The 14,452-nt window shown below is 35.7% G+C and overlaps 1 protein-coding gene across 1 annotated transcript; it reads left to right on the top strand.

Annotated features, from left to right (window-relative positions):
- Positions 1-2,163: 2,163 nt before the first annotated feature.
- On the top strand, positions 2,164-12,478 carry slc26a10 (solute carrier family 26 member 10). Its single transcript, XM_051095866.1, has 18 exons — positions 2,164-2,693; positions 3,518-3,628; positions 4,091-4,248; positions 4,358-4,522; positions 4,637-4,789; positions 5,061-5,143; positions 5,664-5,811; positions 6,546-6,659; positions 6,846-6,923; positions 7,160-7,255; positions 7,355-7,461; positions 9,636-9,705; positions 9,876-10,055; positions 10,743-10,797; positions 10,899-10,987; positions 11,060-11,114; positions 11,193-11,299; positions 11,410-12,478. The coding sequence occupies exons 1-18, from the start codon at positions 2,429-2,431 to the stop codon at positions 11,446-11,448; spliced, it is 2,073 nt and encodes a 690-aa protein (XP_050951823.1). The 5' UTR covers positions 2,164-2,428; the 3' UTR covers positions 11,449-12,478.
- The last annotated feature ends 1,974 nt before the right edge of the window (positions 12,479-14,452 follow it).

Here is a 14,452-nt window from a genome sequence, read left to right as displayed (position 1 = left end):
AAGTGAACTACTCTTTTAAATGTATATTTAAGTAAATAATTACACTGTAACAATGACACCTTTAAGTAAATCGTAAAAAATGTCTATATAGTTTTCATTAATTTTAATTCATTAGTTTTAGTTTTTTAGATATTTTAACTAACAGTACCTCCTTAGTCAAGAGTTTGCAATGTGACAGCAGCCTGTCCAGTCTGCGCCAGTGCAGGTGCGTGGCATTCTGCACGAACCAACAAACAACATAGTCAGGAAGACGTTCATTCAAGCGTCCTAATGCTGGGCTCTTACCAAAACAACTGTTCCATTTATATTGTATCAGTCTTTGTTTTATGGGTTGGACATTTTGTGAGATTACAATCTCAGGCACCCATGACATTGTCTAGAGGTACAAACGCAAATGGTTTTGTTGGCGGAGCCAGCACTGAAGTGATCTCCACCACGTTCACACTAAAATGCAGAGGCTGACCCATTTTTTATTACATTTTATAAACGTAAGTTACTCTTCAGACAATAGAAAATTCTTGACAATAGAAATTAAGTACATTCAGCTGGTTCATTCCAAATTGACACTCTGGGCTTTCCCTTAAAGGGATAGTTTACCCACGGTCAAGGCAATGAAACATAGTTAAGACGTTGTTGAATAAAATCATTATTTTTGTTTTCTTTTCACACAAACAGTATTCTCGCAGCTTCATAACATTACGGTTGAACCACTGATGTCACATGGACTATTTTATTGACGTCCTTACTACGTTTCTCTGCCTTGACCATGGTAGGACCCTTGCTGTCTATATGCAGGCTCAGAAAGCTTTCAGATTTTATAAAAAATATCTTAATTTGTGTTCTGAAAATGAACAAAGGTCTTATGGGTTTGGAATGACATGAGGGTGAGTAATTAATGACAGAATTTTAATTTTTGGCTGAACTATTCCTTTAACTAATACTCAGTAGTCTTAAAAGTGTATCTGCTAAAGGAATACTTAACCAAGGCTTGAAAATTTGCTGATAATTTACTCACCCTAGATGTAGAGTGTGTTTCTTAATCAGAACAGATTTGGAGACCCTCTGCAGTGAATGGGTGCCGTCAGAACAAGAATTCAAACAGCTGACAAAAGTAACAATAACTAATCCAAACGACTTCATTACATTCATTTAAATCTTAAAAAGTGAAATAAGAAACAAATCCATCTCGAAGATACTTTAAACCATCACATCTGGCCAAAATCCATAGTTCATAATCCATAAAAACACTTCCTTCAATTAAAAAAAAAAACCCATTTGTCTTCTCACAACAAAATCCACCAACATATTTGTTTAACACTATTTTGGACTGTTTTTGCTCATAAACTGTGCTCAATCTGTGCATATTTCTCTCTTGATTCAGATAAGAAGACTTTTTACTGGAGAAAGCAGTATTATGTTTAAAGCTGAAATCAAGTTTAAAGTTAAAAAATTATGTTAATTCTGCAGTTGTTTATTATAAACAGTTTTTGAATTCAAAACTAATTAATTTAAATAACTGAAGTCACACTTGTGGATTATTGCGATGTTTTTATCAGCTGTTTAAACTCTCATTCTGACGGCACCCATTCAGTGTAGTGGATGAATTGGTGAGCAAGTGATGTAATGCAAAATTACATTAATTCTGTTCTGAGGAAGAATCTGTTCTGATAAAGAAACAAACTCATCTACATCAGATGGCCTGATGGTGCATACATTTTTAGCACATTTTCATTTTTGGGTGAACTACTTTAAAAGTGCATGCTCACCAGAGTCATATTGCGTTTGATCAGCGAGGCAAAGAAAACATATATGATTACGCTTCACAAGGCATCTTTGGTTCCTCAAAGTCCATGAAGACACTAAGGCAGGGAGAAATCGACCCCCTTTCGGAAATGACCACCTTTAATAATCAGTAATAGTTGTGGTTTGAGGTTTCACCTTCACCCTGTAAACAATACCACTTTGATCCTCATGCAGATGTCTCACAGAGCAATACATTGTACACTTTCTATACTCCATGACTCCTCATGTCATAGCCATGAAGAAAGAGTCTGTTTGAAGAGTTACAGCCACCATGAGGAGGAGGGACTGAGAGCAGGTCTATGTGTTAAAGATAAGAGTGATCATGCCATTGATTGTTTTGTAAAAAGCCTTTAGCAGTAGGACCTGGAAGACAAAACATTAAGGGTTTTTTTTTTTTTAATATGAAGCTTGTTTTATAAAAGCAGGATGTTTTTTGCAGTTTGACTTTACCTTAAGAAAAAGATACTGGTATTCAATTGGCTCCAGAACTTGACAGGAAAATACAATTGTTCCCGATGTCAAATTCCAGCGACTCCTACTATAAATGAGGGGTTGGGCACTTGTTTGGAGCAGTTTAACTCTGAAGATTATTTACCTTGCTCTCCGAAGAACACTTTAGGACGAAATGAGCGCATCAGTGGCCGTATATAGAAATATATACACTGAGGACCGCTTCAGACAGACGTATGGTACGGAAGACCGGTCTGGAGGGAGAGAGCGGCTCCGCGACAGACTGGCGCAGAGATGCAGCTGCTCTCAGGTGGACTGCCTTCACCTGGTCAAGAAGAGACTGCCCGTGTGCAGCTGGCTGCCAAAATACAAGCTCAAAAAATGGCTTTTAGGAGATATCATAGCGGGACTGACTGTTGGAATAGTACACATTCCCCAAGGTAAAAATAAACTTTAATTACTTAGTTGTTTTGAGTTGTAGTAGGCTATGAAATAGCAAAGAGAAATGAATAGTTCGAGAATGAGAAAAAGTTGTTAGAAAATCAGGTCAAGGTCATTCAGGAGAACGTATTTAACATAACATTTTTGAAACGACTTTAATGACTTAAATACTTTGATATAAACGCAAAAGTATAAAAAATTAGTTGTTTATGCAAAATACGTTATATAATTATATATACGTAAATTATATAAGTTTTTTTTAATATGGTATGAACGTTTGTAATAATATTTTACTTAGAAAAAAGAACTTTTTCAAATAAATTAATTAATAAAGTCTTAACTATCAAATGAGAAAAGTTCAAATAATTATCAACTTGAATACACGTGAGTATACACAACTTAATAATTACTTTAAAAAGGTGTTTCGGTAGTAAAAAAAAAAAAAAAAAAAAAAAAAAAAGCTTATATATTTTATATATAAATTAAATATCGCGACGTTTTCTTAGGAGTGGTACCTGAAAAAAACATTAATAAATTGGTTAAAAATATGTGATTTTTGTTTAGTTGTGTACTTTAATTTTTCTTGTCACATGACGACAATACGGCGTCTTGTGTGTTCGTGCCGCGGTCAGTTTGAAATAGATCGTTGACCGATTAAAAAATAAACATTCCATATTAATAACAGTCATAATAGAAACTGCATATTTAAGAATTTGAATTTAAATTTGAATGTGTTGTAATTTAGTAGATGAAATATGCATCATGTCTCTGACCCATATTCAAGACACCATAAATGATAAAACATACTGTTTTTGTTTACTAGGAATGGCCTTTGCTTTGTTGACATCAGTGGCACCTGTCTATGGCCTTTACACATCCTTCTTCCCTGTAGTTCTCTACATGCTCTTCGGCACTGGTCACCATGTTTCTACAGGTAAAAGGCTTTCATTTACCAGATCTATTTTTAAAAAGTTTCCTCAAATTTCCCTGTTGAAAAAGAAAAGAAGAAAAAAAAAAAAAAAAAACAGTATATTCTGATTAGGTATGTTTTGAAGCATGGCAGCTGGTTAAAGCTGGTCCTTAGTTGGCCATGAGCTGGTTTAAGATGGTCCTGAGCTAATTATAAGCTGGTTATCTCTATGAGCTGGTTCTGAGCAGGAGCTAATTGCTTAGGACCAGCGTATGACCAGCTTAAACCAGCTCATAACCAGCTGCCATGCTTTAAAACATACCTAACCAGTATATGCTGTTTTTTTTCTTGAACACGGTTGTACACCCATAACATTTTGCAAACCAGTATTCCCAAGAGTGCTTTGATATTTACAATGTTATTTATCTGCAGCTGTTTAACCACTGTCAGTCATGTTTAACCAAGAAAATTACATATCATTTGCAGGTACCTTTGCTGTATTGAGTCTGATGACTGGTTCAGTTGTGGAGCAACTAGTTCCCATCCCGCTCACTCTGAACTCCAGTAGCCCAGAGGCCGCAGAGTTTGAGGCCCAGAGAATTGGGGTGGCATCAGCTGTAGCATTTCTCTCAGGCATAATGATGGTAAGACAAATCTAAACACATCTGTGCTTTAAAGTTACGCAATTTGTTGACTGATAAAGTCTTAGACTACAGAATTATGGTAGCAAGTTGCATGTTTTTATTGTTCCAGCTCTGCATGTGTGGTCTCCAGTTGGGTTTCCTTTCCACATACCTCTCAGAACCGATTGTTAAGGCATTCACAAGTGCAGCCGCCTTCCATGTGACCGTCTCGCAGCTGCAAAGCATGTTGGGATTACGGTTACCTCGATTTGCTGGTGCCTTCTCTCTTTTCAAGGTCAGAACTGACAGTGTAACTTTGGTGTATTCTAGTTACAACTACTATAGTATCACTGACTATAACTGAACACAAATGAGTCAGGCATGTCAGTTGCTCCTTTTAAACCCATAGACTCTGGCATCAGTGATGGAGAACGTGCCTCACACTAATTTGGCTGAGCTGGTGATCTCACTGCTCTGCCTGGCTGTTCTGGTGCCGGTTAAAGAGGTCAACTCACGCTTTCGGGAGCGTCTGCGCACTCCCATCCCTGTGGAGATCATCACTGTGAGTTTGCACTCCACAACAGATGTAGAACAGTGTAACAGTAAAACATTTACTCACCTTTGTGCTTATTTTCCTTCCAATTTCTGTAATGCTATGTGAATCGCAGACATAAATAAGCAAATGAACTTTTGTACAAATATTTGCCATTCACCAGACAACTAGTGCAGTATAATGAGTGTTTCATCATATACCCCTTTTTTTTTTTTCTTTTTACTGTCACTGTTGTCTGCATTGTGAAAAATAATCTTCCATTCTCTTGTGGCTCCTGCAGGTAATAATTGCAACAGGAATTACATATGCCTTTTCTCTGGATTCCAAATATGACATACAGATAGTAGGACATATTCCAGCAGGGTAATATATTACATTACAATATATACATTTTAATAACATAACTAAATGTTTTTGAAAGAGTGATTACCACAGGCTGCATTTATTTGATCAAAAATACAGTAAAATATTTTTAAATATTATTACAGTTTAAAATGTTTTCTATTTTAATATATTCAAAAGTAATTTATTTCTAAGATAGCAAAGCTGAGTTTTTAGCAGTCATTTCTTTAGTCTATAGAAATCATTCTAATATGCTAATTTGTTGCTCAAGAAATATGTATCATTATTAATGTTAAAAACAGTTATGGTATTTAATGTCTTTTTGGAAACCTCAAAGCATGTTTTCAGGATTCACTGATGAATAGAAAGTTTTAAAAAAGAATAGAGTGTTCAAAAGAACATGTTTATAACAATGCAAAAGTTCTTACTGTTCCTTCCTATGACTTTGACGCATTCATGTATTGAAGTATCTAACTTGCATTTTAAATATACATTCTGCAGTTAAACTATAATTTAAAGGTAAATCTTTGCTACTTTTCAGCTTCCCTGAGCCACGGCTGCCTGCACTGGAGACTGTTCCAGAAATTGCCGGTGACACAGTTGCTATCACCCTTGTTGCCTACGCTGTGTCTGTATCTCTAGCCATGATTTACGCTGATAAGCATGGATACTCCATTGATCCAAATCAGGTAGATACTATATTAAAGGAGAAGTTCACTTCCAGAACAAAAATTTACAGATAATTTACTCACCCCCTTGTCATCCAAGATGTTCATGTCTTTCTTTCTTCAGTCGTAAAGAAATTATGTTCTTGAGGAAAACATTTGAGGATTTCTCTCCATATAGTGGACATAAGTGGTTTTGTAAAGGGCGTTTGATTTTCTTTGCATATTCACCTTGTAAACACTGGGTTGGTACTTCTTCAGTGATGTAGGATGATTTTGAAGTTGGAGGTGAAAATGAGATGGGAGTTTTTCGACATACCCTAACTGTATTGAACCGGACTACAAAGAGTTCACACAGAGCTGGACAAGATGAGCATTTGAGGTTAAAAAGTATATAAATTGTCAATTTGTTTAGAAAATGACAATTCATTTCACTAGCTAAGACCCTTCTTCCTTGGCTGGGATTGTTTAAAGCACTTTGAAGCTGCATTTAAACTGCATTTTGGAAGTTCAAACTTGGGGGCACCATAGAAGTCCACTATATGCAGAAAAATCCTGAAAAGTTTTCTTTAAAAAACATAATTTCTTATCGACTGAATAAAGAAAGACATGAACATCTTGGATGACAAGGGGTTGTGTAACTTATCTGTACATTTTTGTTCTGGAAGTGAACTTCACTTTAATAACCTAAAAAGTTCTGAAAAGCATAGCTTTGTGAATATCATCAAAAAAAGAGTGTTCTTTCATTTTTGTTGTAGGAGCTTCTGGCACATGGGATCTCCAACACTGTGTCATCTCTCTTTACCTGCTTCCCCAATTCAGCTACACTGGCCACCACAAACATACTGGACAGTGCCGGAGGTCACACACAGGTATTGGTTTGTTTGAAATCAACTCTACTGTTCCTATTCCATGTTAGAAAAACTAAGCATTGCTATGCAGTAAAGCTCCTGCCGAGATAATATAATGAATCTTTACTGTAGAAGTGTAAGTTGACAGTCTGTCAAACATAGTTGGAGTTAGAAACAATTAAATTCTTTTTTTCTGTACTTTAATAGCTTGCAGGACTGTTCACAAGTCTGGTTGTTCTTATTGTACTTCTGCTGATAGGACCTCTCTTTTACTTTTTACCCAAGGTAAGACACAATTGCAATAAGTTTAACTTCAAATGTGACACATTTCAGAGTGAAACAGAGTAATTTTTTAGGAGTACTATTTTGAAAGTCACTTTGGATAAAAGCGTCTGCTAAATGCACTAAAATAAATGCAAGTGTTGACTTATGGGTCATAGATATTTGGTAACAAAACAGGGTAATTTTGGATTTCTTCCTTTATTTAGGGAATTATCAATGTTTCTCTTCTCTCCATCCAGGCAGTGCTTGCATGTATAAATGTGACCAGCCTGAGACAGATGTTCCTGCTGTTTCAGGATCTCCCAGACCTTTGGCGAATTAGCAAAATTGATTTTGTATGTTTTTACCACATCTCATTCCCAGCGGTAAAAGTCTTTCATTTCTGAAAGAGTCCAGCTGATTAATTTTAATTCTTGTTACGTATGTTTGAGCAGATGGTGTGGATTGTGACCTGGCTGTCAGTAGTTGTGCTAAATGTAGACCTGGGACTGGCCATTGGGGTGGTCTTCTCCATGATGACAGTTATTTGTCGCACACAGAGGTATCATTATGACATTATAAGCTCATTTTGTTACACATTTATAGGATAATTATGTTTATTGGATAAAATCCCTGCTGAAAAAAACAACATATGCTAGTTAGGTATGTTTTGAAGCATGGCTGCTGGGTTGAGCTGGTTTAGTCCACTTCCAAAACAAAGATTTACATATAATGTACTCACCCCCTTGTCATCCAAGATGTTCATATCTTTATTTTTTCAGTCGTAAAGAAATTATGTTTTTTTGAGGAAACATTTCTGCATTTTTTTCTCCATTTAATAGACTGGTATGGTGCCCCGATTTTGAACTTCCAAAATGCAGTTTAAATGCGGCTTCAAACGATCGCAAAAGCGGTTGTAAACGATCCCAGCCAAGGAAGAAGGGTCTTATCTAGCTAAACAATCAGTTATTTTCATCAAAAATACAATTTAAATACTTTTTAATCTCAAATGCTCGTCGTGCCTTTCTCTCCATGGACTCTGTGTATTCTGACTCAAGACAGTTAGAGTATGTTGTAAAACTCAACAAACAAAACAAGGTAAAACAGCGATATAGGGCGATTTCGAAGTTGAGAGAGAACATGAGATGGAATTTTTTCGACATACCCTAACTGTCACGAACCAGAACAAAAACAGTCCAAGCAGAGTAAGACAAGATGAGCGTTTGGCATTAAAAAGTATACAAATTAAATTTTTTAAAATGAAAATAACCAATCATTTCGCTAGATAAGACCCTTCTTCCTCGGTTGGGATTGTTTACAACCGCATTTGAGACCTTTTGAAGCCTCATATAAACTGTCTTTTGGAAGTTCAAAATCGGGGCACCATATCAGTTCATTATATGCAGAAAAATACTGAAATGTTTTCCTCAAAAAACATAATTTCTTTACGACTGAAGAAAGAAAGACATGAACATCTTGGATGACAATGGGGTGAGTAAATTATTTGTAAATTGTTGTTCTGGAAGTGGACTTCTCCTTTAAGCTGGTCCTGAGCAGGAACTAGTTGCTTAGGACCAGCTAAGGACCAGCTTAAACCAGCTCAAACCTGCAGCCATGCTTCAAAACATACCTAACCAGCATATGCTGTTTTTTTCAACAGGTATATTATGACACTTTCCATTATGACTATTTGGGCTTTCATATAGTCACTTCTTGAGATATTTAGTACAATTTATAGCAAGGTTTATCACTAACTGCAGTGTTGCCAAGTCTGCGGTTTTCCTGCAGAGTTGGGCTACTTAAACACTGTTGCTGTGGTATGCTTTTCATGTCCGCACGTTAAAGCAACCCCAATAAGGTAATATTTAGCCCCTGGAATGCTAATTTTACCCAGGGAATCCTGCCAAAAAACTTGTATTTCACCCCTTGGAACGTGACTTTTACCGGGGAACCCCCCTCGAAATGCCATTAGGCTACGTTTGAGCTAGTTTTGAGTAGCAATTGGGTGGGTTTTGTTATGAAAACCTGGCAACCCTGACCGAGTGGGGTCATGACCCCCACTAGGGGTCACTAGTGCTCTGTTAAGGGTTGTTAAACATAAATTATAATTTCACTGTAATCTATGAATTCAGTTATATAGCCGTTCTTTGCATTGCCAAGCAGCATATTGGAAGTAAGCAATGATTTTTGTATATAAAAAGTGGTCAAATTATTCAGTGTATTTGCTGAAGAAACGTGCGCACAGGTTTCCCATTAAAACCAAAACTGTCTGTGGATTTAGAGTACTTCTGTATAAATCTAATTAAATGTACTCTTAGATTTCAGAAGGGTTGTGAAACATATGTGAAAAAAGGGATCCTCTGGGAGAAAGATTGGGAACCATTGAATTAGAGTATGTGTATCATTCTGGCTGTATAGAGATAACGATATTATCAATCCAACTAGAGCAGCCCCAGTGAAACGAGGTATTGAGTACATAATATAATTGAGATTGAAACTACCTAATTAGATTTGTGTATTTATCTGCTTTAATAATCATGTTTACTACATCCTTTAATTATGCGTTCCAAAGCTCAGGGGCTGTATAAAAACAGCGAACCAGTATCCCTTACAGACCCCTGTGTTCCAAAACAACCTTCCTCTCCTGGCGGATATGAAATGCACATTTAAGGAAAGGGGAGATAAAGTTGAGACAAAAAGATGTCCCTGAACTCATAGTAAACTTTCTGTTTTCAGGGCCAACTGCTCTGTGTTAGGAAGAGCCGCTAACACGGAGATTTACAGATCCATCAACAACCATAATAAAGTGAGTCAACAGTCATCGCATTAAGTTTCTTTTCTTATTACCACACGTAATGCAATTTACTATGATTAGAATTGGGCCATGTGCTTTTGGAAATTAAATCATTTAACCATTGCTACATTTGTCTTATTCACATCTGTGTTGTGTAACTGCCGGAACTTTCTGTACCGCAGTGCTATGAAGTCCCAGGTGTGAAGATCCTGACCTACAATGGGCCCATCTACTATGGGAACCGCAGCTTTTTTAAGGCTGATATGGCTCAGCTTCTGGGCCTCACCCCTGAGAGGATACGCAGCCGAGAGAAAGCCCTGAAGGCCATAGAGAAGAGAGAGAGAGAGGCCATTAACTCTGTAGTAAGATAATCAATCCATCCGTTTATATGTGTAATATGCTCCTCAAGGTTTTTTTCTTTTCTATTGTTGGCTTACGTATCCTAAAAATGTACACTGTACACTTTTATGTCTTGTTCTTGTTCATAAGCCACATTCAGAGTTGTTGCAAATGCACACCTGCACATTCTGTGTTCATTCTGTCATCATTTATTTCGCCGTCATGATGTTCCAAAGCCATAAGAATTTGGTTCATCTTTGAAACATGAAATAAGATATTTTAGTATTTGATATTTTAGTTTAGTCCAAAATTAAGAAGATCCCAAAATAATTAATTTGTTTGCATAAAAACATCAGATATTGCAAACATAAGATTGTGTATTCGCCAACCTCAATGGCTCTCGTGCATCACGCACACACTTTTGAGCTTTCAAGTTTACCATATTTAATGTGCTCTTTGAATGTGTGATCAATATTTTGATTATTTAGAATATTGAACTATATTACCTGGTGGAAAAACTGTTTATTAAGATGTCAGCTGTTACTGTGGTTTTAAAATTTAGTGGCTTTTTGCTTCCTTTACTTATACTCAGGCCTGCATTACTATATTGGTATATATTGATTTGCCTTGATATTTTGAAGATTTTCCTTAATAACAATAACAACATATGTAAAGAAGACATCTGATTGGATAACTTTATTTTTTTTTAGGAACAAGGAGTTACAGACAGTTCATTTTCTTCAAAGAATGACTTGTTCAGATCAGGTGCATTCCAACTTGTTCAATAAAACCAAAAATCACATTAAAGAGTTTTTTATTTTATATTTATAACGCCCATTAATTTTTTTTTGAACTGTTTACTGCAGAGATGGCTGAGGGTGAAGTCCAGGCTGTGTTGATAGACTGCAGCAGTGTTATTTTCGTGGATGTTGCTGGAGCTCGGTTATTCACACAGGTGAGCCAGACTAACACCCATCAACATTGTCATGAAAAATGTCATATGCTTACGTTATAAATCCTGCCACAGATGTGCATGGAGTGCCAGAAGATAGGGGTACGCATATACCTGGCTAACTGCAATGGTGAGTTTTCACATATATACATACATAGACAAACCTTCCAAACAATTTCCTGAAGGTAATATTTTCTCTTACCTATAGAGAGTGTACTGAAGATTCTCACATCCAGTGGGCTGATGAACTACATGAATCCTCAGCATATTTTTGTTACAGTTCATGATGCAGTGGTCTACATACAACAGCAACGGGTACAATGCAAAAGCTTCTATATATGTGAATTCATATCTCACCAATCTTAAACTGTGGCGTTATAGCACAATTACATTTACACTTAACATTTCATTATTTTGTTTGACAGGAGAAACCTCCTGAGAACAACACAACGGTATGGGTGTGATTTATCTGACAGAAATTACTGCAAGACTGAGACTCAAAACAGGACCTGAGAAACCAGTGGATGACTTCAAGTGTGTCATTGAAAAACTTCAAGTCATTCCAAAATTTATTTTGACTCAACATGCTGTTATGAGTTTGTCAGGGCTATCAGTGGTTGTTTAGCAGTAAAAAGCTGTAGTGACTGTTGTGTTCATTACATGCTAAAGGCTTTTTCACATCAAGTCGAATGTTCGGTGTGAAAATTTATAGCCATAAAGATTTTAATGTGAATGAACGACCAGTAATATGTGACCAGCAATGTAATGGATTTTTTAATGGAGAGGTGTTCTAATCTCTTTTCCATTGCACTGGTAAAAAAAAAACTGGTCAACCAATTAGATTCATGCTTTGGGTCGATTTTTGCTGATCGACAGTTAATAGCTTGGCTGCCTTGTCTCTATACTCTTGGTGTTGGTTAATAAACACCAAAGCAAAATACAAAAATCTGAACCGCTGTTTGAAAACATGTATATATTTTTTGACTTGCTTCCTATTCCTATTATTTTGGTGTACTGGAATAACTAGTGTTTTTATAACTTTTATAAATGCCATCTACTGTCAGAAAGTAAAGCTGTATTTTTATTCAGCCTCTTTGTGTTTTATGCATTGGTCTAAATATATGTGCCGAACATTCATGTTGGTGTGAACTAGCCTTAACCTGCACAAACATGCACTAACAGCAGTGTTAAAGATATTTGTAGCCCTGCAAACTCCATGTGCAGGCAAAAAAGATAAAATATAGTTATTTTTTTGATTATGTATGTCTGAATCTTTCAATTTATCAAAAGTGTCTGAATGTTTTTTTAATGAAAATGGATGTTCTGATCTTATACTGTTGTCATCATTTACTTTCAGAGTATACAAAATGCTGTAAATGTTACTAAAATGTCCTTCTATAAGCTATATGTATTATTTATGCAATATTCATATTTTACCAAGAGACTAAACCAAGAAATAATGATTTATTTTGCAATAAATATTTTTCTCTTTCACTAGACAATTCATTTTTCCTGTACATATAATTTAAAAGGCAAAGTATAAAATTAATTTTACAATAAACATTTTTACTGGACAATTAAATTTTTCTTTTCAATATCATTTATAAGACAAATTATAAAATAAATATCATTTACTATATCCTGCTACCCTTTATTTAACCATTTGGTGACTGTATAAACTCTTTTAATTTGTAGAGTTAAAGGAATAGTTCATCCAAATATTACAATTCTGTTATTAATTACCCTTACGTTGTTCCAAAACCGCAAGACCTTCGTTCATCTTCGGAAACTAAGATATTTTTGATGAAATCCCAGAACTTTCTGGCCCTTCACAGCCAGCAAAGAAAACTAAATTACCACAGTCAAAGCACAGAAAAGACATCGTTAAAATAAACATAAAGGACGAAGGGTTTGAAACGACATGAGGGTGAGTAATAATGACAGAATTTTAATTTTTGGGTGAACTAACCCCCTAAAGTTTCACATTGCAACTGTTAAAGTTGTTAACTACTTACCTTATTATAACCTGTTAGTACCTTGACCTGATAAAAATACTGTTCAAACACAGACTCAAAAATCATTTTTCTGTTTAATGTTTGATGTCTGCATTTTTCCTGGGGTATTTCAAAGACCACTCCCAGGAGAACACCAGTTTTCTCTTTAAAGCTCAAGAAATATTACACTAATTGGCTGAATGGAAAGCAGCCCACATTACTGGTGCACAGGACTGCCCAGCTGCCACTGCTGGCTGGCATCTCTCAACCACACTAGATGTTGTTATGCAAAAATTTAATTTAAATAGGAATTGTTTTCAAATGATGTGATCCGACGTTGGTTGTTATTTGCTTTAATTACACATTTCATACAGGGAAGCAAAGCAAATGCTTTGAAATGTAAGGGATATTATTATTGTTACTTTATTGATAATGGGTATCACGATCATACTGTGGTTCGACCGACAAAAAAATCAAAATACAAGAGGCTGGGGACAGCTGTCACAGGCGCAGACATTTCTTTTTTTCTGGCCCTTACTGGTGGACTTTAGGATATTATTCTTACAAAAAAAAAAAAAAACAAACCTTCCTTGAGAAATGTCAATAAGGGAAAAGCCTCCCAAATGTGCCAGCTTTAAAAATTTCCTGTCAACTTTCTTGTCGACTGCCCTGTGGACGTTTGATGAGCTGCCGCCATCTTGCGGATTGAATAGGAAATTGCCACATTTAATAAATGGGCAGAGAAAAAAATTTCAGCGGCAAAATGTAATTTTTTAGCTAATAGGGTAAGATATACTTGGGGGGTCCCCTGGTTTTTCAATAAAAATATAATACTTCAAACATAAAACTAGTGAAAATAAAAATGAAAAATGAATTTACTCATTTAGACTCATTGACTTTGCTCATTTAGAGTGCATTCTTTCACTGCGTGATTCAGTCCCCCAAAATTCGGGATATGGGGCAGAAAATGTATATTTATATTATTTCATATAGTTAATCAATTTTTTTTTTTTTTTGCAAAAATCACAAATGTTAACAAAAAGATATTATTAAAGAGACTTACGTTATAGACACCATATTGCTTATTTTTGCTCTATTTCGCCAACAAAAATCATTCCAAACACAGCCACTGGGGTCTGGTTAGGGGGACCCCCCAAGAGCTTTGACACAATTCGAACACTGGGTAAGATGCACATATTGTAACTACATGATGCACAAAAAAAAAACAAAAAAAAAACAGTATTGTGTCTATCCACGATTCCATCAATAATAAATAAAGAGTTCAGATGCATATTTCTTTAAAATGAGCATTTCTTTCTGGCTACTTTGTATAGGTTTCTATGTAAGTACTGGTACTTCTGATTGGGCTGAGGGCATTATCTCATTTTTGACCGAGATTACTTTTAGCTGGTTTTTGCATCTGAACTCTTCAATATATACACAAACACCTTTGTTTTTCAGCATAAAATCACAC

The sequence above is a fragment of the Labeo rohita genome, chromosome 23, assembly GCF_022985175.1.
Source record: "Labeo rohita strain BAU-BD-2019 chromosome 23, IGBB_LRoh.1.0, whole genome shotgun sequence".
NCBI classification, from domain to species: Eukaryota; Metazoa; Chordata; class Actinopteri; order Cypriniformes; family Cyprinidae; genus Labeo; species Labeo rohita.
This window is presented reverse-complemented; position numbering and strand designations above follow the sequence as displayed.